This window comes from Lepus europaeus, chromosome 5, assembly GCF_033115175.1.
Source record: "Lepus europaeus isolate LE1 chromosome 5, mLepTim1.pri, whole genome shotgun sequence".
Classification (NCBI taxonomy): domain Eukaryota; kingdom Metazoa; phylum Chordata; class Mammalia; order Lagomorpha; family Leporidae; genus Lepus; species Lepus europaeus.
This window is the reverse complement of record NC_084831.1, coordinates 7430250-7453452: the sequence shown is the minus strand read 5'-3', so window position 1 is coordinate 7453452 and position 23203 is coordinate 7430250. Positions and strand designations below refer to the sequence as shown.

The window sequence follows — 23203 nt, the reverse complement described above, 5'->3', positions numbered from 1 at the left end:
CACACTTGGGCCATTAGTAGGGAGGGAGCTGGATTGGAAGTGGAGCAGTCGGGAATTGAACCAGAGCTCATATGGGATGGCGGCACCACAGGTGGCAGCTTTACCTGCTGTACAACGGCGCTGACCCCTGTTAAGAAATGTTTATGAATCTGTTCTTTAATCTATAACAACAGGTGAAAGTGGGTGTGACTATCAACCGGTATACACCGTGCCCTTTGGTGGTGTCTGGTGTGCATATTTTTTAACAGCATCTCTGTGGTCTTCAAACACTGCTGATAGCTCAGAAGTGAGGGGCAGCGGGAACATGCTCACACGTTGCCAGGGCCCTGAAGTCACGTGAGACGTTGTTTCCAGGAGTTTGGTTCATGGAGCAAGGTCCCTCAAAGAGCCAGAACCCTCTCAGTGTCTTGACAGGCTCAGAAGTGTTGGGGCAGAGCTTTGAGCTTCGTTTAGCTCCCCCGACCCGATTCCTTGTAACACTCGTGGCCTCCTGCCTGGGTCAGACTTTGGAAAACGCCATTGAGACGTGGAAAGCAAGCTTTCTCTCAGGTACTGAGGGAACAGCTGGTTCCTTAACCAAGCCGCACTGTGTCTAGAGATGCAGAAAGGAAACGTGAGCTAGGAGGTCCCCGTGAGGAAGCCCAGAGTCAGATTGCAGCACTGACACTGATGTGCGTGAGACGGCGGGGAGCCGCACTCTGCGTGTGCGCCGTGTCCGGGAGGGGCGGCTGACGGAGCTGGGCTAAGGGGGCTTCCCCTCTGACTTGTACTCAAGGGGCACTTGGGCTGGGAGCACTTCACTACCGCCTACCAGAAACAGGGAAGGTTCCCTGATTGGAGGCGTGGAATCTGGATGGGTGGAGGGGGAGGGGTGCTTCCTGGGTTATAGTGTCCTACAGGGATACCGGGATGGGATCTGGGAAGGCCTCACTCGCCGAGGTTCCTGGGTACTTCCTCCAGGCATGCTGAGACCTGCTGCTCTCTTTCTCATGACCCAACTCTGGAATGTTACGGAGTGACTCCTTATGCTGTCTGCAGTGTGCACAGGAGAATTGGGACAACCCGTTCTGGTGGCACCAGATGGTGGGGGACCTGTTGTTTTTAATGTAACTTAAAAGTTAAGTTCCAGGGCCGGTGTTGTAGTGCAGCGAGTTAAGCTGCCGCCTGTGTGGCATCCCATATTGGAGCGCCAGTTCAAGGCCTGACTGCTCCACTTCTGATCCAGCTCCCTGCTGATGCACCTGGGAAAGCAGTGGAAGATGATCAAAGTAACTTGGGACCCTGCCAGGTTGGAGCTCCTAGCTTCTGGCTTCAGCCTGGCCCAGCCTTGGCCATTGGGGCCATCTGGGGAGTGAACCAGTGGATGGAAGACCTCTGAAGACCACAGTCAGTGGCGGGAGACCCTAACATCTGAGGACATTCTCTGCCCAGAATGGATAGCAGGTTTCTCTAAGGAATAGCACTTCAACCACGTGTATAACCATTGCAAAGCTGATTCTGTTTATATTATTGTCCATTTTTGTCCAGCAAGATATGTTTGGTCACCAAACCTTTGACCTATACTCCATTCTCTATCAGAACATTTTATTAATGCTATTTGCTTGGAAATTCATGTTTTATTTCTGATAAATACCATATTCTTCAATTATAATAATTCACATTTAAATATGGCTTTTGGATTTAAAAACTTCTAAATTCATAGAGAGTAACACAAAGCTGCCTCTGTCCTTTTCCATTTGAGGTAGGTAAGGCAGGTGTTAAGGGGAATACAGTACATAAAGAATTTTTTTGTTTTTTTGACAGGCAGAGTGGATAGTGAGAGAGAGAGAGAGAGACAGAGAGAAAGGTCTTCCTTTTTGCCATTGGTTCACCCTCCAATGGCCGCTGCGGATGGCGCACCGCGCTGATCCGAAGTCAGGAGCCAGGTGCTTCTCCTGGTCTCCCTTGCGGGTGCAGGGCCCAAGCACTTGGGCCATCCTCCACTGCCTTCCCGGGCCACAGCAGAGAGCTGGCCTGGAAGAGGGGCAACCAGGATAGAATCCGGCGCCCCAACCGGGACTAGAACCCGGTGTGCCGACGCCGTGAGGCGGAGGATTAGCCTGTTAAGCCACGGCGCCGGCCAGAATTTTTTTTAAATATATATTTCACTGTTTTTTAGATTTATTTATTTATTTGAATGTCAGAATTACATAGAGAGAGAGAAGGAGAGGCAGAGAGAGAGAGAGGTTTTCCATCCACTGGTTCACTTCCCAATTGGCTGCAATGGCCAGAGCTGTGCTGATCTGAAGCCAGGAGCTTCTTCCGGGTCTCCCACACAGGTGCAGGGGCCCAAGGACTTGGGACATCTTCCACTGCTTTCCCATGCATGTTAGCAGAGAGCTGGATTAGAAGTGGAACAGCCGGCCGGCGCCGCGGCTCACTAGGCTAATCCTCCGCATTGCGGCGCCGGAACACCGGGTTCTAGTCCCGGTCGGGGCACCGATCCTGTCCCGGTTGCCCCTCTTCCAGGCCAGCTCTCTGCTGTGGCCAGGGAGTGCAGTGGAGGATGGCCCAAGTCCTTGGGCCCTGCACCCCATGGGAGACCAGGAGAAGCACCTGGCTCCTGCCATCGGATCAACGCGGTGCGCCGGCCGCAGCGCGCTACCGCGGCAGCCATTGGAGGGTGAACCAACGGCAAAAGGAAGACCTTTCTCTCTGTCTCTCTCTCACTGTCCACTCTGCCTGTCAAAAATAAAAAAATAAAAATAAATAATAAAAATAAATAAAAATAAAAATAAATAAAAATAAAAGAAATGGAACAGCCGAGACTGGAACTGGTGCCTGTATGGCAGTCAGCAGTTTTACCCACTATGCCAGCCCCCATAAATAATCTTTAAAAAGGGGGGAAAGAGGTAGCTGGCGTTCAGACCTGCCCAGCTGCAGCCATTGCAGCCATCTGGGGAGTGAACCAGTGGATGGAAGACCTCTCTCTCCTCTCTCTAACTCTGCCTTTCAAAAAAATAAATTTTTTAAAAAAGAAAGAAAAAAAAACTGATGGGAGCTATGGCTTGTTGGTGTTTGATTTTTCTGTTAATTGATTTTTCCCCCTAGAAATTTTGGACGGTGTAGAACTTGGAGAACCAGCCCATAAGAAAACGGGGACCACAGTGCCAGAATCCATTCATTCTTTCAGTAAGTTCCCCCAGGGGGCGGCGCTGGTGCCTGGCTCGGGAGGAGGTCACAGCGGGAAGCTGCGCAGCCGCCTCAGCTGAGGACGCAGAAGACACAGCAGTGAACACTCGAGAGGAACAGCGGAGCCCCCTGCCTCCGTTGCAGTCTGATTCTTACTGTTGTTGTGACTTTGTGTGTTCCAGTTGGCGACGGGTTGGTGAAACCAGAAGCCCTAAACAAGAAAGCCATTCAGATCATTAACCGGGTCCGCGATAAGCTCACCGGTGAGTGTGCGTGGACCTGGAGCGAAGTGGGAGCGGTGGTCAGGGCTGAGCGTGGACCCCGAGCGGCTCACGGGAACGTGTGCCAGGCCATGGGTTAAGCACGCTCCCTGTCTTGATAACCAGTAACAGTGAAACTTCAAGTTAGTCTAATCTCACTGACCTCAGGAGGTGAGTGAAGTTCATCCAGCTCCTAGGAGTGTGTCGTCGTCCTGATTCACGCCAGAGCCACTCTGACCGCTGCGGGTCTTCACCTCTCTGCTTTCGCCTTTTTTTTTTTTTTTTAATAATTTATTTTTTATTAATAGAAAAAACAGATTCCATGAAGGTACATTCTCAGAATATGTGGCACTTCCCTCAGTCCCTTCCTCCCTCCCTCCTCTTTCCTTCCTTTCTTCTTTAATTTTTGTGATAATACATTTTTAATTGACCTTATAGACGCAGGCTTCGTGCTGCACTTCATTCAGCAAGTGAAAAGCAGACAGCCCCGCCTGCCCGGCAGGAGTGGACCCAGCCCCGCACGTCCCCTCTCACAGTGAAGTGTCCCTGTCCTCCGTATATTAGAGCACATGGAGAAACGAGGACAGAGGCAGCATGTCCGTCCTTCCACTCGGCATAGTGGTCTCCAGGTGCATCCGTTTTGTTGCAGAAGACAGGATTTCGTTCTTTTTTATGGCAGGGTAGCGTTCCATCGTGTAGGTTTACGTTTTCTCTATCTGGTCATCAGTTGATGTGTTCCCTGTGCTTTGAGAGCTGTCATGGAGGGAAGGGGAGAGCCACAGACTTTTGTTTCTTTTTCTTTTTTTTTTTTTTTTTTTTTTTTTTGACAGAGTGGATAGTGAGAGAGAGAGAGAGACAGAGAGAAAGGTCTTCCTTTTTGCCGTTGGTTCACCCTCCAATGGCCGCTGCGGATGGCGCATCGCGCTGATCTGAAGCCAGGAGCCAGGTGCTTCTCCTGGTCTCCCATGGGGTGCAGGGCCCAAGCACTTGGGCCATCCTCCACTGCCTTCCCGGGCCACAGCAGAGAGCTGGCCTGGAAGGGGGGCAACCGGGATAGAATCTGGCGCCCCGACCGGGACTAGAACCCAGTGTGCCGGCGCCGCAAGGTGGAGGATTAGCCTGTTAAGCCACAGCGCCAGCCAAGCCACAGACTTTTGAAAAGGAGACATCTCAGGTCCGTCATCTGCCTCCTGACCAGGAGGTGATGTGACTCGGGTGGGACCTGGAGAAGCCAGAGACCCTAGCTCCCCCTGCAGCCTTTGACCTCAGCCCCTGCCTCGTCAGCTGGCAGGTGACGGAAAACATCAAGGGTCTAGGTTTGCGCTGTGAAACCCCGCCTCCTGCCTGCTCTCGAGGGCAGAAGAGAGCAGAAGCAAAGCATGCCCATTGATGAGACTGGGCGTGGAGGGGGTGGGGATGGACTCGAGGTCTCGACAAGGAGGTGAAAAAAAAAAAAAAAAAGGATGGGCAGGAGGGCTCAGGCAGGCTCCGGGATGGCTGCAAGGCACCGGTGACTCCTGAGCGCCATGAGGCGCGGCAGCCCGACTGCAGCAGGTGCAGAGAGCGCGAGCGAGGGAGCGGTCAGGAAAGGGAGAGCGGCTTGAAAGCCGAGCAGTGTGCGCACAGGGAGACGGCTGGGGAGTGGTGACAATGGAGGTGGTGACAGTGGAGGCGTCTTTGCTTCTTTAATGGGAGAGAAGCACCTGTCCACAAGCACACAGGAAAGACACACTTTGTTAAGGGAGTTTTTGCAGTATGACAGAGAAAGGATGATCAATGCCGGGAGCCACCTGGGAAAGCAGGCGTCGGGAGGTCATCAGTGGGAGGGAGGAGGCAGCTCTCCAGGGTGGGGAGGGGGAGGAAGGAATCCAGCCCCTCCAACACGCACTCAAACACTGGGGCCCCCAAACCCTGTGTAATGCATTAGTTGCTGGGCTGGAGATGGGGCAGCTGCTGAGGGTGAGGCGGAAGGAGGGGTGTGGACATCCGGGGGCTGCAGGAGGACTGAAGTGGTCCTGTGACGTAAGCAGCGGGAGGTGATGACCCCAGTGGAAGCGGGCTCCCAACTTTAACTCCGAGTGGGTGTCCTGCACTTGTCCACCTCACGGAGGACTCTGGAATATTCTGAGTCCTCACAACCCCACTCCGAACTAAGCCAGCCCAGGACTTGACATTCTGTGCACCAAGTCTGTTAGGAGAAGCAGACTAGTGAATTTGTAAATCCAGCTGTGGTGTATCCTCCATGCTCGCGTGTGAAGTACGCTGACATGGGCTGCGTGGACAGCTGCGCCAGAGGACGGGGTGCGTGGTAACCAGGTGCAGATTAAAGTGTTTGTGCCTCTCCACCCAGGTCGGGACTTCTCGCACGATGACACTCTGGATGTCCCAACACAAGTGGAGCTGCTCATCAAGCAAGCCACGTCCCATGAAAACCTCTGCCAGTGCTACATTGGCTGGTAAGCAGGCATCCCAAAGTGCCTTGGTAACAGTAAACGGGCAGGACCCCACCCGGGCCCAAGCCCAGGGTAGCCAGGGAAGATTGGGTGGGGTGTCTGTCATGGGCACTTGGGGGCTCACATCTCCAAATGTCTGTTTTCACTTCGTGTGCTCATTGTTCTAACGGGAAGAAAATTGAGACATAGGCGTGCACATTTGGAAGGCAAACACACAAACAAAATCCCAGTAAGAGGAGTGCGTAGGAGGACAGGCCGGGCTGAGAGGAGTCCTTGTTGGGTTTTTGCAATCATTGCAGTTCAGAGATACAGGCAAGGCCGAAGAAGCCAGAGCAGTGACAGAGAGATGAAAAGGCAGATTCATGACCTGGGAGGCTCGCCTCAAGGACCAGCTGGGTGCACTTGGAGCGATTGCCTGAGGCGCGCCTGGAGGCAGCAGGAAGTGTCAGCCCTGTGCCAAGGATGACGAGTGTGTCCCATGCAATTAGTTGTGGAAGAGCTCAGGGAATGCCCGGTTGTCAGACCTCTGTCTCGCCCTTGTCAAGGTAACTGGGGAAAGCTTTGAAGAAGCTGAGATTATTAAAATATTCCTTTTCTGCCTGCCTTCCTAGGTGTCCTTTCTGGTAACCGCAGGCCCAGACGTGCGCGCCGCGTTTCTCCTGAGGCTTTCGTACTTCGGTGTACGCTTCCACTACACCGAACTCTGGCCAGAAAGCTCGACTTTGTGAAATATTGTGAAGTGTAAATGAAGAGACTACTGTATATTCCAAGTTGGTCTGACCAACGTTCCAGCTGCTGTTGAAGAATGATTGTCAGAAACACAGGCTTGCTGTGGTCCCCGGGCCAGTGAGACTGGGTACCCGGTGCAGAAGCCACTGATCTGGGGAGCAGAGGTCCTTAACGTTAGATACGGGTTCTACTCACTCACAAGAGGACTCCTCACACGCACCTGCCGACAGACGGGCGGCCTCGTCCTCTCAACACGGGCACAGCACACCGCGTGCAGTCACGAAGCCTCGTGTCGGGGAGCACGGGGGTCAGGGTCCTGGACCGCAAGGAAGTGGAAGCAGCAGGCCTCGTCCCTTCCACCCTCCGTTACCTCACTGGTGTGGGGACAGCAGTGGCAACTTTCGCAAGACAGGCCAAACGGGTGCGAGAGCTGCGTCTTCTGCCTGGCCCAGTGATGCCGCGGCTCACGCCGCAGCCCGAGACCGGAGCCGCCAGGAGGGGCACTTGCTCGGGTCACTGGCGGCCTAGCTGAGCAGACGCAGGGGCCAGCACAGCACAGCAGGGCAGCCCACACTGGCCCTTCCGGCACGGGTCTGGCATGCTCGGGGAGGTCTGCGTGCCATGCTTCCAGGAGAGGTCTTGGAGAGCAGCAGCGCTGTCACAGGTGCTGAGCAGAGAGGAAAGCTCAAGCTCGTGTTGGGAATTGTGAGCAAAATAAATCCGAATGCACAGTGTAGCGTGTAGCCACGTCTGGACGCCACGTCTGGACACCATGTTGTATCTGAATAATTTTTGTGCCAATAAATGACATCAGAATTTTAAAAACATGCATTTGAGCGGCTTTTTATTCATAATTAGTTCCAAAGTGAAGCATTTATTCCTCCCGTGTTCCCTTTTTATTAAGCACTACTACTAGGGACTAGGAGGACACAAGGACGCAATGTGGCCCCTTTCCTCGGGGTGTCACTGGGCCACACAAGATGAGACCCAGACCCTATCTCGGGAGAAGGGCCCCGTGTGGGCCGCTGGCAGAACCCCCAGAGTGCCAGGAAAGCCACGTGGGGGGGTGATAAGGGGTGGGTCTCCAGGGAGGAGTGGGAGGCTGCAGTCACCTGGGGGGAGGGGGACATGAAGTCAGGAGCGGGGAGGACGCTCACAGAGATGCCCACTGAAGACGTGAGCCTCGCGGCAGCTGTGCTGCCAGGGTTCATAAGGCGTGGCCTGGGCTGCCTGTGTCCCCCTCAGAGTGCTGGTTTGAGTCTTGGCTACTCTGCTTCCGATTCAGCTTCCTAACGCACCTGGGGGGGGGGGGGGCGTACTTGGGTCCCTGTCATCCACGTGGCTTCTGGCTTTGGCCTGGCCCAACAGTGGCTATTGTGGGCACTTGGGTATCAGTCAGCAGATGAAAGATCAGTCTCTGGCCCCCTTCTCTGTCACTCTTTAAAAAAAAAAAAAATTGATTTATTTGAAAGGCAGAGTGACAGAAGGAAAGACAGAGATCTTCTAACCACGGTTCGTTCGCTCCCCAAATGGCCACAACGACCTGGGCTGGGCCAGGCCAGGCCAAAGCCAGGAGCCAGGAGCTTCTTCTGGGTCTCCCATGTGGGTGGCAGAAGCCAGGGACCTGGGCCAGGGACCTGCTGCTTTGTCCGGGAGCACTAGCAGGGAGCTGGACTGGAAGTGGCACAGCCGAGTCTCGAACCAGCACCCATATGGGATGCCGGCGCCGCAGGCTGCACTTTAACCCACCATGCCACAGGGCTGGCCCCAAAAATCAATCTATGGGTAAGCCGCTGCGTGCGGCGGCCGCATCCCATATGGGTGCTGGTTCGAGTCCCGGCTGCCCCACTTGCCCCTGCTAATGTGATAGGACTACAAGCCGGCCCGGGTCCCACCCTGGCTCGCAGGGATGTTAGGATGACACAAAGAACTTAAGGGTCCCGCCCGGCGGCCACACCCGCCGCACGCCCACAGGCCGCCTCCGGCAGGAAGGCTGCGCAGACGGCCTCTGCACATGCGCAGTGCGCGCGCGCGTCACGTCGGCGGAGACACTCTCGCGAGAAGAGCCGGGCAGGCCGCAAACATGGCGCCTCCCAGTCCCCGGGAGCCCAAGGCGCCGTCGGCAACCAGCACGAGTGGCGAGATGGTGCTGCCCGGCTTCCCCGACGCGGACAGCTTCGTGAAGGTGAGTTCACAGCCCTTTGGGCCGGCCCAAGCCGTCGGGGGATGCCGCGCGCCGCCTCAGAGCCCGGGCGAGGGGATCCTTTGCGGGGATGGGGCCCGGACGCGAACTCGCGTGTTGGAGGGCCGGCTCCGCGTCCTGGGAATGCGCTTCTCTGTCACTCATATGGCCCAGAACTCGCGACCTCGCCCCCGCCGATTCCGCCCCGGAGCCCCCCGGCCGCCCCTCTGCCCCCGGTCCTCCTGGAGCGCGCGTCCCGCGTAACCCCAGGCCCGGGTTAAGTGGCGCCTGTTAGAGCTGCCAGCCAGGCGCGCGCCCCTCACTGCCTTCGCACAGCCGTCGGCGCCTCCTCTAGGATCGCGGAGTTCGTCTGTGTGGACGAGCGTGAAGCCGGCCTCACACCTCGCGCGCCCCTGCACTGCAGGTTCTGCGAGGGCCCGCTCGCCTGGTACCGCAGGTTCTGCGAGGGCCCGCTCGCCTGGTACCGCAGGTTCGGCGAAGGCCCGCTCGCCTGGTACCGCGGGTTCTGCGAAGGTCCGCTCGCCTGGTACCGCGGATTCTGCGAAGGTCCGCTCCGCTGGTACCGCAGGTTCGGCGAAGGCCCGCTCCCCTGGTATCGCGGATTCTGCGAAGGCCCGCTCGCCTGGTACCGCAGGTTCGGCGAAGGCCCGCTTGCCCGGTATCGCAGGTTCGGCGAAGGCCCGCTCCCCTGGTACTGCAGGTTCTGCGAAGGCCCGCTCCCCTGGTACCGCAGGTTCTGCGAAGGCCCGCTCCCCTGGTACCGCAGGTTCGGCGAAGGCCCGCTCGCCTGGTACCGCGGATTCTGCGAAGGCCCGCTCGCCTGGTACCGTTGCGTTAGCAGTGCCGTGGTTACTGATGTGGCCCTGGACCGCTGGCTGCGGCCCTGATTGTGTGGCCTTCGTGCGCCCGAGCTGCCCGGCCCCCTGCCACCACTCAGCTCCCCCCACTTGCTCTTGGGAAGTGTTTATTCACACGACTCACAGCCATGGTATTTGGGTTTCTCCTGTTCCACCCTCATTGGCCTGTGATAGCCACTTCAGGTTTTTTTTTCTCGTTGCAACAATAAAAATGGAGAGCTGGGGACTGGCATTAATACACAGCTGACTGGGCTGCCCCTTGGGTCGCTGGCATCCCATGTGGCAGTGCCGGTCCGAGTCCCAGCACCTGCACTTCCCACCCAGCTTCGTGCTGCTGCCTCCTGGGAGGCAGCCGGTGCCGGCTGGGGTCCCTGCCGCCCACACGTGAGACCTGGGTGGAGGCCTTGAGCTCGCCCAGCCCTGGCTGGTGCAGACATTTGGGGAGCAGGCCGGCATATAGGAGATCTCTCTCTCTCGGAGTGCCTGGGTCCAGGTCGAGTTCCTGGCTCCAGCCCTCTGCCAGTGCAGACCCTGGGAGGCAGTGGCGGTGGCTCAGGTCACTGGGTTCCTGCCGTCCACGCGGGAGACCTGAATTGAAAGCATGTGGGGAATGAGCCAGCAGGTGGGAATGCGTTTGTGCATGTTCTTCACCCCCTTCTCAAATAAAATTAAAAAAAAAAAAATTAGAACTGCTTGGCACTAACAACCATAAACACAGTTCAGTTGTGGGTAGTAGGCAACCTATGTGGAATACGCTACCGTGGTTTCCAGATGCTTATCAAGATGAAAACAAGTACGGTAAACTCCTGTAGAGAGCTCATGGCGCTGAGCCTGTAGGAATAGCGCTTACGCACCGGGCACCGTCGTAAGTGACCTTATTAGCTCATTTAATTCTCACAGCTCGGTGGACCAGGCACTTTTCACTGTGCCTGTTTATCACGGGAAGAAACTAAGGTCCGAGTAGGTAACTTGCCCAGGATCACAGTTTACCATTGGCAGAGCCAAGATCCAAACGCAGTTTTGTCCGTGCCCCCTCTGGTTCTGTGTTCATCACTGTATTTTCACGGTCTAGAATAGGGCTTGGAGACAGCTACACGAAATGTTCTTTGGGTGGATGAAGACTGCATATTGTCAGTGTCCAGCATAGCGCGTTAATAGTAGGCCTTTGATTTGCTGAATGGCCAGGGATCCGTGTGAACCTGACTTCTCTGGTTTTGATTTGGTGAATGGCCAGGGATCCGTGTGAACCTGACTTCTCTGGTTTTGATTTGGTGAATGGCCAGGGATCCGTGTGAACCTGACTTCTCTGGTTTTGATTTGGTGAATGGCCAGGGATCCGGGTGAACCTGACTTCTCTGGTTTTGATTTGGTGAATGGCCAGGGATCCGTGTGAACCTGACTTCTCTGGTTTTGACAGTTTGCTCTCGCGTCGGTGGTGGCCGTCACCAAGGCGTCTGCAGGCCTGCCCCAGTTTGGCGATGAGTATGATTTTTACCGAAGTTTTCCCGGCTTCCAGGCATTTTGTGAGACACAGGGAGACCGGTTGCTTCACTGGTATGTACTATACACACGTTGTTTCCTTGTGTTCATGAAATAAATGAACATAAATAGGTAGATACTATTTTTGAAATTTGTTTTTCTAAGAAGAGAGAAGATTGGAAGATGAGGCAGTGGGGCCAGCGTGGTGGCGTAGCAGGTTAGGCCTCCGCAGGTGCCACCGGCATCTCAGATGGGTGCCACTCAAAACCTGGCTGCTCCACTTCCAATCCAGCTCCCTGCTAATGTGCCTGGGAAAGCAATGGAAGATGGCTCCAGTCCTTAGGCCCCTGCACCCATGTGGGAGACCCAGAAGAAGCTCCTGGTTTTGGCCTGATCCAGCCCTGGCCATTGCTGCCATTTGGGGAGTGAACCAGTAAACCTTACGTGGTAAAAATAAATAAATTAATTAATTAATTAATTAAAGATTTATTTTAAAATAAATTCCTGATAGTGTTTCAGGCTCCTGGCTTCAGCTTGGTCCTACTCTGACCATTGAAGCCACTGGGGAATGAACCAGTGGATGGGAGATCTCTGTCTTTTTCCTCTTTCTCTCTGCCTTTCAAATAAATATATTTTTTAAGATATATTTATTGGGGCCGGTGCCATAGCACAGTAGGTTAATCCTCTGCCTGTGGCGCCGGCATCCCATGTGGGCGCCGGTTCTAGTCCCAGCTGCTCCTCTTCCCATCCAGCTTTCTGCTATGGCCTGGGAAAGCGGTGGAAGATGGCCCGAGTCCTTGGGCCCCTGCACCCGTGTGGGAAACCGGGAAGAATCACTTGGCTCCTGGCTTCGGATTGGCGCAACTCCAGCCATTGCGGCCATTTAGGGAGTGGACCAATGGAAGGAAGACCTTTCTCTCTGTATTTCCTTCTCACTTTCTGTAACTCTACCACTCAAATGAATAAATAAAAAATATTTTTTAAAAAAATATTTATTTATTTGAAAAGCAGTTACAGAGAGACAGTGGCAGAGAGAGAGGTCTTCCCTCCGCTCATTCACTCCTCAAATGACTGCAACGGCCAGAGCTAGGATGATCAGGAACCAGGAGCTTCTTCTGGGTCTCCCACGTGGGTGCAGGGGCCCAAGGACTTGGGCCATCTTCCACTGCTCTCCCAGGCCACAGCAGAGAGCTGGATCAGAAGTGGAGCAGCCGGGACTTGAACCAGCGCCCATATGGGATGCCAGCACTGCAGATGGCAGCTTTACGCACTACACCATAGCACCAGTTCTAAAATAAATATTTTAGATAGATAGATGGATTGTTTTATCAATAGGCAGTAATTTTTTTAAGATTTATTTATTTGAGGGTGGGTACTGTGGGGTAGCCAGTAATGCTACTGCCTGTGGTGCCGGCATCCCATATGAGTGCCGGTTCAAGTCCTGGCTGCTCCACTTCCAACCCAGCTCTCTGGAATGGCCTGGGAAAGCAGTAGAAGATGGCCCAGGTCCTTGGGCCTCTGCACCCATGTGGAAGACCAGGAAGAAGCTCCTGATCCTGGCTTCGGATTAGCGCAGCTCCGGCCGTTGCAGCCATCGGGGGAGTAAACTAGTGGATGGAAGATGTCTCTCTCTCTCTCTCTTTCTCTTTTTCTCTCTTCCTCTCTCTCTCTCTCTCTCTGCCTCTCTGCCTCTCCTCTCTCTGTGTAACTGTGACTTTTAAGTAAAATAAATAAATCTTTTAAAAGAAAAAAAAATTATTTATTTGAAAACAGTTACAAAGAGACGGAGAGGCAGAGAGATCTTCCATCTGCTGGTTCATTCCCCAAATGACCACAGCAACCAAGGGTAGGCCAGGCCAAAGCCAGGAGCATGGAACTCCATTTGGGTCTCCCACCTGGGTACAGGGATCCAAACACTTGGGCCATCTTGCGCTGCTTTCCCAGGTGTATTAGCAGGGAGCTGGATTGGAAGTGGAGGGGTTGGGACTTGAATGTGCTTTTGTGGGTTGCCAGAATTGCAGGCAATGGCTTATCCCTCTGCACCACAATACTGGTCACAACAAATCTTTTTAATTAATATGAGACTTAAAACTTAGGTGCAGTATTCTCTCACATGACTTGCAGAGTCACAGGTATTAACTTTCTAATAAATGTATTAGGAGAGATAAAACATAAACATCAATTTTGCCTGACCAAATTAGAGACTTTTTTTAAAAGATATTTATTTATTTGAAAGTCAGAGTTAGAGAGGGAGAGACAGCAAAGTCTTCCATCCAGTAGTCCACTCTCCAAATGGCAGCAACAGCTGGAGCTGAGCCAGTCCAAAGCCAGGAGCCGGGAGCCTCTTCCAGGTCTCCCGTGTGGGTTCAGGGGCCCGGTGACTTGGGCCATGCTCTTTCCCAAGCGCATTAGCAGGAAACTGGATTAGAAGTAGCGCAGCCAGGGTTTGAATCAGCACCTGTATGGGATGCCAACATCGGAGGCAGTGGCTTCACCCACAGTGCCAGCTCTGAGAAACTCCTTTGGATTTGCCATGTAAAGCCATTAATGCGATATACATTATTTACATAGTGTCATATGTTTTTTAAATTTAAAGGAAGCTTTTGGGTAATTTCACGTTTTCAGTTAACAGCTGAGGAAAGTCTTAATAAGATTTAGTGAATTGACCACAACTACACATCTTACATTATTTTTTTTTTTAAAGATTTATTTATTTGAGAGGCAGTGTTACAGACACAGAGAGGGAGGGAGGGAGGGAGACAGAGAGAGAGAGAGAGAGAGAGAGAGAGAGAGAGAGAGAGAGACATCTTCCATCTGCTGGTTCACTTCCCAAGTGGCTGCAACAGCCAGGGCTGGGCCAGGCTGAAGCCAGGAGCCAGGAGCTTCTTCCAGGTCTCCCACATGGATGCAGGAGCCAAGTACTTGAGCCAGCTTCTACTGCTTTCTGAGGCTATCAGCAGGGAGCTGGATCGGAAATGGAGCAGCTGGGACTCAAACAGGCACTCATGGGTGCCAGTGCCGCAGGTGGAGGCTTAACTTTCACCACAGCACGGGTCCTCGCAGTATTTTTTAAAGGTTGCTGTAGTGGCTGGTGCTGGGGCACAGCAGGTTAAAGCCCTGGCTTTAAGCACCAGCATCCCATGTGGCCACCAGTTCTAGTCCCGGCTGCTCCTCTTCCAATCCAGCTCCCTGCTATGGCCTGGGAAAGGAGTACAAGATGGCCCAAGTCCTTGGGCCCCTGCACCCACGTGGGAGACCTGGAAGAAGCTCCTGGCTCCTGGCTCCTGGCTTCGGATTGGCGCAACTCCGGCCGTTGCAGCCATCTGGAGAGTGAAACAGCAGATGGAAGACCTCTCTCTGTCTCTACCTCTCTCTGTAACTATCTTTAAAAAATTTTTTTTTTTAAAATAGAGGTTGCTGTAAACTGTGCAAGTTCTACTAGTTTGATTAAAAATCGTCTGAGCCAGTTCTCAGACTACTCTGTTCTCAGACTAATCTGTTCTCCCAGATTATAAACAAATACGAGTAAGCACACTTTGTTTTTCTTTCCTCAGCATGAGCAGGGTAATGCAGTACCACGGCTGTCGCAGCAGTATTAAAGACCGGAGTAAAGTGACCGAACTGGAAGACAAGTTCGATTTACTAGTTGATGCCAATGATGTTATTCTGGAGAGAGTGGTAAGTTGTTCCGCTTGCTTTGATGATAACTAACAAAGAGAACTTTTGTATTATAAAAATGCAAATAGCAACCCAAGCACCTTGGAAAATGAAAAGAATGTTTGATAGTGCTTCCCAGCGATGACATTCCCTTCTGCTGCTCAGCATCGTCTGTCTCCAAAGTAAAAACTGTTGTCTTCAAAACGTCACTGCCCTGTGAAATTCTGATTCTGTTGATTTACTTATTTTCATCTACTTGAAAGGCTGAGCAGTAGAGAAAGAGAGGTCTTCCATCCACTGGCTCACTCCCCAAAATGCCTGCACCAGCCGGAGCTGGGCCAGGCCAAAGGTTGGAGCCTGAAACTTGATTCAGGTCTTCCCCGTAGATGGCAGGGCCCCAAGCACTTGAGCCATCATCTGCTCCCCCAGGGTGTGCATTAACAAAGATGCTGGCGTCCAAGCAGAGGAGCCAGAACTCAAACTGACACTCCAATCTGGACTCTGGGCATCCCAAGCTAGGGACACAGTGCCCACTCGGAATAGTATTTTTTGTTTGTTTAAGGATTTATTTATTTATTTGAAAGTCAGAGTTAAACAGAGGGAAGAAGAGAGAGAGAGAGAGATCGTCCATCCACTGGTTTACTCCCCAATTGGCTGCTACAGCCGGAGCTGTGCCGATCCGATGCCAGGAGCTTCTTTTGGGTTTCCCACATAGGTACAGGGTCCCAAGGACTTGGGCCATCTTCTACTGCTTTCCCAGGCCATAGCAGAGAGCTGGATCAGAAATGGAGCAGCTGGGACTCACACCAGCACCCATTAGGATGCCAGCACTGCAGGCGGCAGCTGTTACCCACTACACCGTAGCGCTGGCACCAAAATAGTATTTTTGAAATGCCTTGATAGTGGTAGCATTTTGGTGCCCAGTGGGTTCGGCCACTGCTTCAGGCCCCAACATCCTGTATCCGAGTGCCTAGTTCAAGTCCTGGCAACTCTACACTTCAATCCACCTTTCTACTAATGTGCAATGTGCCTCAGAGACCAGGAATGAATGGCCCAAGGGTTAGGTTCCTGCCCCCCATGGCGGAGACTTGGACTGAGTTTCTGGCTCTTGACTTCAGTTGGCCCAGCCCTGGCTTTTTTAGGCATTTGGGGGGTGGGCCAGTGTATAGAGGATCAATTCTCTCTGTCTGTGCATTTCAGATAAATAATTATATCTTTAAAAATAAACAAATAGGGGCCAGCGCTATGGCACAGCGGATTAAAGCCCTGGCCTGAAGCGCCAGCATCCCATATGGGTGCCGGTTCTAGTCCCGGCTGCTCCTCTTCCTATCCAGCTCCCTGCTATGCCCTGGGAAAACAATGGAGGATGACCCAAGTCCTTGGGCCCCTTCACCCATGTGGGAGACCCGGAAGAAGCCCCTGGCTCCTGGCTTTGGATCAGCGCAGCTGCGGCCATTACAACCATCACGGGAGTGAGCCAGTAGATGAAAGACCTCTTTCTCTTTTTCTACCTCTCTCTGTAGCTCTGTCTTTCAAATAAATAAATCTTTAAATAAATAAATAAAATGCCTTGTTAAAAATCTGCATTCATTCCACATTTGCAGATCCTATTGAGATACCTCTGTATCAACCAAATCAAAATTTTGTCCTTTTTTTTTTTTTTTTTTTGACAGGCAGAATGGACAGTGAGAGAGAGACAGAGAGAAAGGTCTTCCTTTTGCCGTTGGTTCACCCTCCAATGGCCGCTGCTGTGGCCGGCGCACCGCGCTGATCCGATGGCAGGAGCCAGGTGCTTCTCCTGGTCTCCCATGGGGTGCAGGGCCCAAGGACTTGGGCCATCCTCCACTGCACTCCCTGGCCACAGCAGAGAGCTGGCCTGGAAGAGGGGCAACCGGGACAGGATCGGTGCCCCGACTGGGACTAGAACCCGGTGTGCCGGCGCCGCAAGGCGGAGGATTAGCCTAGTGAGCCGCGGCGCCGGCCAATTTTGTCCATTTTTGCTGTTTTTCAAAAGCTAATAAATATCCCAACCTGCAGGTTTGAAAGGAGATGTGTATTTTCCTACCTTACTCTATATGCCTAATTTTTTAGCAGAACACTATAGAAACACAACAGAGGTCCTTCAAAACACATCCAGCCTTCAGCCATGTGACGGCCCTAGAGATGCTGACTCGCTCTCTTGTACTTAAAGTCATCTCTTCCCTGGTGTAAATGCACACGGTTCTTTGAGTGGCTTCTCCCTATTCTCTGATTTTGAGTCCTGCCATGCTGCCACCTGTCTCCTGGGAGCACTCTGTGAGCAGTGCCCAGAGTGCTGTTGCACACCTGCTTGGTGGTGCAAGTAGCTGAGAACCACCGTCCTCATTCTGGAGTTCGGTGTCTGTATGTGATGGGCGTCATCTGGCCACGCACTGCTAAGTCATGGCTGAGTTTCCAGCACAATCCAGAGCTGACAGTGGGCGATCACTGCACTGCCTGTCCTTGGCCAAACTAATGCCTTCCGGCATGACTCCCTCAGTCCGTCTTCCACACGGAGTCGATCTGTTTCTAAATTCTTAAACGTTTTTTAAGCTGAGTAATAAAAATGGCATATATTTATGGTATGTGCCATGATGTATTTTTTAAAGATTGTATTTGTTCACTTGAAGGGGAGAAGGGCAGAGGAAGGAGAGAGACGTCTTCCATCTGCTGGTTCGCACCCCAGATGCCACAGCAGCCGTGGGCATTTGGGGATGAATCAGCGGATGGAAGATCCCAGAGCCAGGAACTCCGTTTGTGTTTCCAGCATGGGTGACAGGGACCCAAGTGTGTGAACCATCAGCTGCTGTGTCCCAGGGTGGCCATTAGCAGGAAGTGGAGCTGGGACTCGCTCCAGGCCCTCCAGCACAGTTCACACCCCCAGCGTGGTATCTGGATAAATGCATTGACCTGATCTACTCTCACAGGCATATATTCTCTATTCGTAATTCTCTGAGTATGTTTCTTAAAGCTGGGTTAACCTTGAGAGGGAGCTATTGAAAATACCTCCTCTACTCTTAGGGGATTTTACTGGACGAGGCGTCAGGCGTGAATAAGAATCAACAGCCCGTCCTTCCTGCAGGACTCCAGGTCCCCAAGACCATTGTGTCCAGCTGGAACCGGAAGGTGAGTCCTCATTCTCAGGCACACTGAGGCCCTTCACGTTGGCTGTGCAGCAGGGCTTTTGCCTGTTCTAATTTGTGGTTTTGTTCAGTTTGTTGGCCACAGGACTATTCTAACTTATTCTCATAAACACACAACCTGACTACCCTCTTCTTTACTTTGTAATCTCTGGTCTCACACAGACATATCATGTTGTTTTTTTTTTTTTTTTTAAAGATTTATGTTATTTATTGAAAGGGAGAGTTACAGAGAGAGAGAGGGAAGGAGAGACAGAGATCTTCCGTATGCTGGTTCACTCCACAAATGGCTATTACAGCCATGTCTGTGCCAGGAGCTTCATCTGGGTCTCCCATGTGGGTGCAACGGCCCAAGCTCTTGGACCATCCTTTGCTGCCTTCCCAGGCCATTAGCAGTGAGGTGGATCAGAAGTGGAACAGCCAGGGACTTGATCCAGCATCCATACAGGATGCCTACATTGGCTTGCCCCCATGCATTCTTAAATGAATATGAATGGCTTTGCAGTGTTTTTATGTCCTTGGCACGCATAAATTGGAATTTAATTATCTAATTCTTCAAGTTGCTGTGTTAGAGTATTTGCATGTGTTGGTCTTAGGCAGGAGAATATGGCAAAAAAGCAAAATCTGAAACCTTCCGACTGCTTCATGCGAAAAACATCATCCGACCTCAACTCAGGTTTCGAGAGAAGGTTGACAATTCCAACACACCGTTCCTCCCAAAAATCTTCGTCAAGCCCAACGCTCAGAAACCCCTCCCGCAGGGTAAGCAGCGCCAAACTCTGCAGTGTGGGGGCTTCCTTTCAGTCCGACGGGGAAGGGGAAGGGTCTCTGCCTCCTTCTTTCTTTAAAATGAGCCGCTCGGCCCCTTCACAACCAGAGAGCGCTAACTTGTCACCTCCCGGGTCTCCAGCTAACTTGTCACCTCCCCAGCTCTCTCTAAAGAAAGGCGGGAACGCCCGCAGGATCGCCCGGAGGACTTGGACGTGCCCCCTGCCCTGGCCGACTTCATCCATCAGCAGAGGACCCAGCAGGTTGAGCAGGACATGTAAGTGTTTGCCCACGTCTGAGCTCCCTGCAGTGACTGCCTGCCCCCAGGCCACGTCTTCACTTGTCCCCGTTTGTTAAATGTGTCCAAGACAGCAGGTGGGTCTCACCTCGACAGTATTTACGGGCACTTGCTCAGCACTGTGTCTTTTAATCCTCAGCAGTCCATTTGCTCTTGTTCCCATTTTACAGATGTCAGAGCAAAATTAGAGGTGCAGAGGTTTGGGCCAGCAGTTGAGATTGAAGTGCCTGGGTTCTAGTCACAGCTGCATTCCAGATTCCAGCTTCCTGCTAGTGCACTTCCTAGTGAGGCAACAGGTGATGGCTGAGTGCTTGGGTCTCTGCCGCCCACATGAGAGACCTGGGTTGAGTTCCCAGCTCCTAGGCACTGGGGAGCAAACTAGAAGATTGGAGCTCTCTGTCTGCCTGCCTCTCAAATAAATTAAATAAATGCAAACTTTTAGAAAGTCAACAGATGTCAAAACTTCAATTTTTTAAAACTAGATTTATGTATTTGAAAGGCAGAGAGAAAGAGGGAGAGACACAGAGAAAGAGAAATCATCTCTCCACTTGTTCACTCCCCAAATGAACCACAGCGGGCAAAGCCAGAAGCTTGGAATTCCTTCTGGGTCTGCCGTGTGTGGCAGGGGCCCAGGTACTTGGACCATCCTCCACTGCTTTCCCAGGCACATTAATAGGGAGTTGGATCGGAAGCAGAGCAGCTGGGAGTCAAACCGGTACCCATGTGGGATGCCAGCAGTGCAACAACATCAGCCCTGAATTCTTTTTCAAAAGTTATTGTTTTTTTGATTTTTTTGTTTTTTTTGAAAGGCAGTGAGATGGGGAGAGAGGCAGGCAGGTTCTGTCCCCAGATGCACACAATAGCCAAAGCTGAGCAGGGCCAATACCAGGAGCTGAGAACTCAGTGTAGGTAGCAGGGACCCAACCACTTGGGCCATCACTGCTGTCTCACGGGGTACATATTAGCAGGAAAGTAGAATTGAAATTGGAGCCAGGACTCAAAACTCAGGCACTCAGATATGGGCTACAGGCATCCCAAGCAGCATCTTAATTGCTAGGCCAAATTCCTGCTCCTTAAAAAAGTTTCTTTGGGGCCTGGTATTGAGGCATCACAGGTTAAGATGCTGCCTGCAATACCAGCATCCCATATGGGCACCAGCTGGGGTCCTGGCAATTCTGCTTCCAATCCTGCTCCCTGCTAATGTGCCTCGGAAAGCAGTCAAAGATGACCCAAGTGCTTGGGCTCCTGTACCCACATGGATAAAGCTCCTGACTCCTGGCTTTGGCCTGGTCCAGCCTTGGCCATTACAACCATTTGGGGAGTGAACCAGCCGATGGAAGATCTTTCTCTCTGTCTGCCTCCTTCTCTCTGTAACTGAGTTTCAAACAAGTATCACCTGGTCTATTTGATATGCTCTATAAAGGGAAGATATTTTCACCGTGGTCTTGTTTCACTTGTTTTTGCAAATTGGATGAAAGCAATCTCCTTTGAATGATGAAATTAATGAAACAGGTTTCTCTTTTTCGGTTATTTGTTCAGGTTTGCACATCCGTATCAGTATGAACTGGATCACTTTACTCCACCAGACTCAGTGCTTCAAAAGCCACAAGCCCAGGTTAGTGCCAACCTTAACGTAGGGCAGGGTCTGGGCAGTGCAGAAGGAAGCCGACGAGTAGATGGATTGTGATGTTGACTTTTCTTAGACGTCTTTAGAGTAAACGTTGTGACTTCAGGGCATTGCCCTCGTGGGTGGTTTTCACTTTAGTGGGGGGAGATCTTTGCTATCCCTCCCTGTTTCTCACGGTGCTTTCTTGGTCTAGTTGTACCGACCAGTGCACGAGACACCCTGCCACTTCATATCCTCCCTGGACAAACTCGTGGAACTCAACGAAAAGCTGTTGAATTGTCAAGAATTTGCTGTAGACTTAGAGGTATCTTGTAATGACAATGAATGAAACTTTTAAATTTTCCATGAATTCAGTGATGATTTTCATCTGTGTTTTGCTAATTAATAATTAATCATAGGACTTCGTTTTACAAAATGGGCAAAGGAAAACCTACTAAGCTGGGTCTTTTCCTGCTGTCCCTGTCTGTGTGGTTTAGCACCACTCCTACAGGAGCTTCCTGGGGCTGACCTGCCTGATGCAGGTCTCCACACGCACGGAAGACTTCATCATCGACACCCTCGAGCTTCGCAGCGAAATGTACATTCTCAACGAGAGCCTCACCAACCCTGCCATCGTCAAGGTCAGCCAGCCCTGCCTAGCCCTTAGCTGGGAGGGCAAGATTTAAGGGCCTTTCAGTACCTTTTTTTTTTTTTTTTAAATATTTATTTTATTTATTTGAAAAGCAGGGTTACAAAGAGGGAGAGATAGAGGGAGAGTTCGATCCTCTGTCCACTGGTTCATTCCCCAAATGGCTGCAACAGCCAGGGCTGAGCCAAGCCAAAGCCTTCTTGTGCTTTCCCTGGTACGTTAGCAGGGAGCGGGCTCAGAAGTGGAGCAGCCAGACTGGAATCTGTGCTCCTGTGCAATGTTGGTGTCCCTGGAGTTGGCTTACCCTGCTGCACCACCACACCAGCCCCTCCGTGTGCTGATTCCTTCAATGAAAACCAGTGAGCTGGAGGGGAATCCTGTCATTTCCCTTACCAGGGTGTCACAGGCTAAACTGATTTTGTTTCTTTTAGAACAGCTAAGGCAAAGCTCGTTACCAGCCAAAAAATGTGAATTCATTTTATTGACTCCTGCAACATGCTAATGCCTTCAAGATAGTTTGGACTTAATATACTTTTAGCTAATAGAATTGCTTTCTTATATCATTGGCTGATAGCAGTTTCAGACAGCATAAAAGGCCGGGGGCTGGCACTGTGGCACAGCGAGTTGAACTGCTGCCTGCAGCACTAGCATCCCGAATGGACGCTGTTTCATGTCCTGCCTGCTCCACTTCCGATCCAGCTCCCTGCTAATGTGCCTGGGAAAAAGCAGCAAAAAATGGCCCAAGTGCTTGACCCTGCACCCATGGCCGAGATCTGGGAGAAGCTCCTGGCTCCTGGCTTCAGTCTGGCCCAGCCCTGGCTGTTACAGCCATTTGGGGAGTGAACCAGTAGTGGAAGATCTCTCTCTGTCTGCCTCTCCCTCTCTCTCAGTAACTCTGCCTTTCAAATAAATAGATAAATCTTTTTTTAAAAAATTGTTTTAAAGGCACGTTTAAAACTACACATCTTAGTTTTCATATTGGTGTCACATTTCGATGTGTGGTAGCCTAAAGGCACAATTAACTTCAGAGCTAGAGTCTCTGTGCCAGGACCCTGGGTTTGCTTTCAGGTCTTCCACGGTGCTGACTCCGACATCGAATGGCTGCAGAAGGACTTCGGGTTGTACGTCGTGAACATGTTTGACACCCACCAGGCAGCGCGCCTTCTGAACCTGGGCAGGCACTCCCTGGACCACCTGCTGAAACTCTACTGCAGCGTGGACTCGGACAAGCAGTACCAGCTGGCCGACTGGAGGATACGGTCAGTCTGCTCTTGCCCGAAGTGTGGGGAGAAGAGGGTGTGCTTGCCCTCGCCTCGGCGCGGAGACCTGTGTTCAGGCTTTTCCGCCGGCATTTTCAGAGCAGGAAGGCAGCAGGAAATTGCTAGCGTGGAGTTCATGCGGGCTGATTCTGTGAGACTGTGCCCTGTCAGCCTCCAGCAGTCTGCCCTCTGCATCCCGGGTCTCCCATGCAGGGATGGTTGTACGCGCCTTGAGACAGCCTCCTAAGGTGCACAGTCGGTCTGTGACACGTTCAGTGCTGTGTCAGGTTGTGGCGGCCTTGTTCTGGGCAGTCGTGTGTAGACGGCGCTGTCTCACTACGGCTGTAGCTGTCGTGGGAAGATGCCCCTGCACGTCTCTCCAGTTCTATCTGCCGCAGTTTTTATCAAGACAAAAGTGTATTTGGACTACTAAAGTCGAACAGAAGGTGAAAACTGAAAACCACCGAAACCACTTCCTTACTGAGCACTGGGTGCTGCAGAGCCGGTGTCCTGGGTAATCCTCACGGCAGCCTGCGGGTGCCTGTGCCCGTTTCTCTGGTGAGAGAGAAGGCACAGGACAGACACCCAGAGCCGCAGTGCCCTCATTTCTAACCGTTGTGAGAGGACAACAGTATTGGCTGGGAAAACATCTTTGA

At 52.2% G+C, this 23203-nt stretch overlaps 2 protein-coding genes across 3 annotated transcripts in view; both read left to right on the top strand.

The window, feature by feature from the left end:
• Positions 1-7454, top strand: part of MTOR (mechanistic target of rapamycin kinase) — a 141188-nt gene extending 133734 nt beyond the window's left edge. For both annotated transcript variants that reach the window (XM_062190434.1, XM_062190433.1), the window contains exons 55-58: positions 3091-3171; positions 3354-3434; positions 5782-5887; positions 6496-7454. In XM_062190434.1, the coding sequence (XP_062046418.1) occupies positions 3091-3171; positions 3354-3434; positions 5782-5887; positions 6496-6511 (284 nt within the window). In that variant the 3' untranslated portion in view covers positions 6512-7454. The remainder of the gene's footprint in view (positions 1-3090; positions 3172-3353; positions 3435-5781; positions 5888-6495) is intronic.
• Positions 7455-8665: 1211 nt separating this feature from the next.
• Positions 8666-23203, top strand: part of EXOSC10 (exosome component 10) — a 28825-nt gene continuing 14287 nt past the window's right edge. The window contains exons 1-10 of the mRNA XM_062190431.1: positions 8666-8798; positions 11091-11227; positions 14707-14830; positions 17849-17953; positions 18564-18729; positions 18898-19012; positions 20573-20648; positions 20854-20964; positions 21137-21280; positions 22357-22547. Coding sequence (XP_062046415.1) covers positions 8697-8798; positions 11091-11227; positions 14707-14830; positions 17849-17953; positions 18564-18729; positions 18898-19012; positions 20573-20648; positions 20854-20964; positions 21137-21280; positions 22357-22547 — 1271 coding nt within the window. The 5' untranslated portion in view covers positions 8666-8696. The remainder of the gene's footprint in view (positions 8799-11090; positions 11228-14706; positions 14831-17848; positions 17954-18563; positions 18730-18897; positions 19013-20572; positions 20649-20853; positions 20965-21136; positions 21281-22356; positions 22548-23203) is intronic.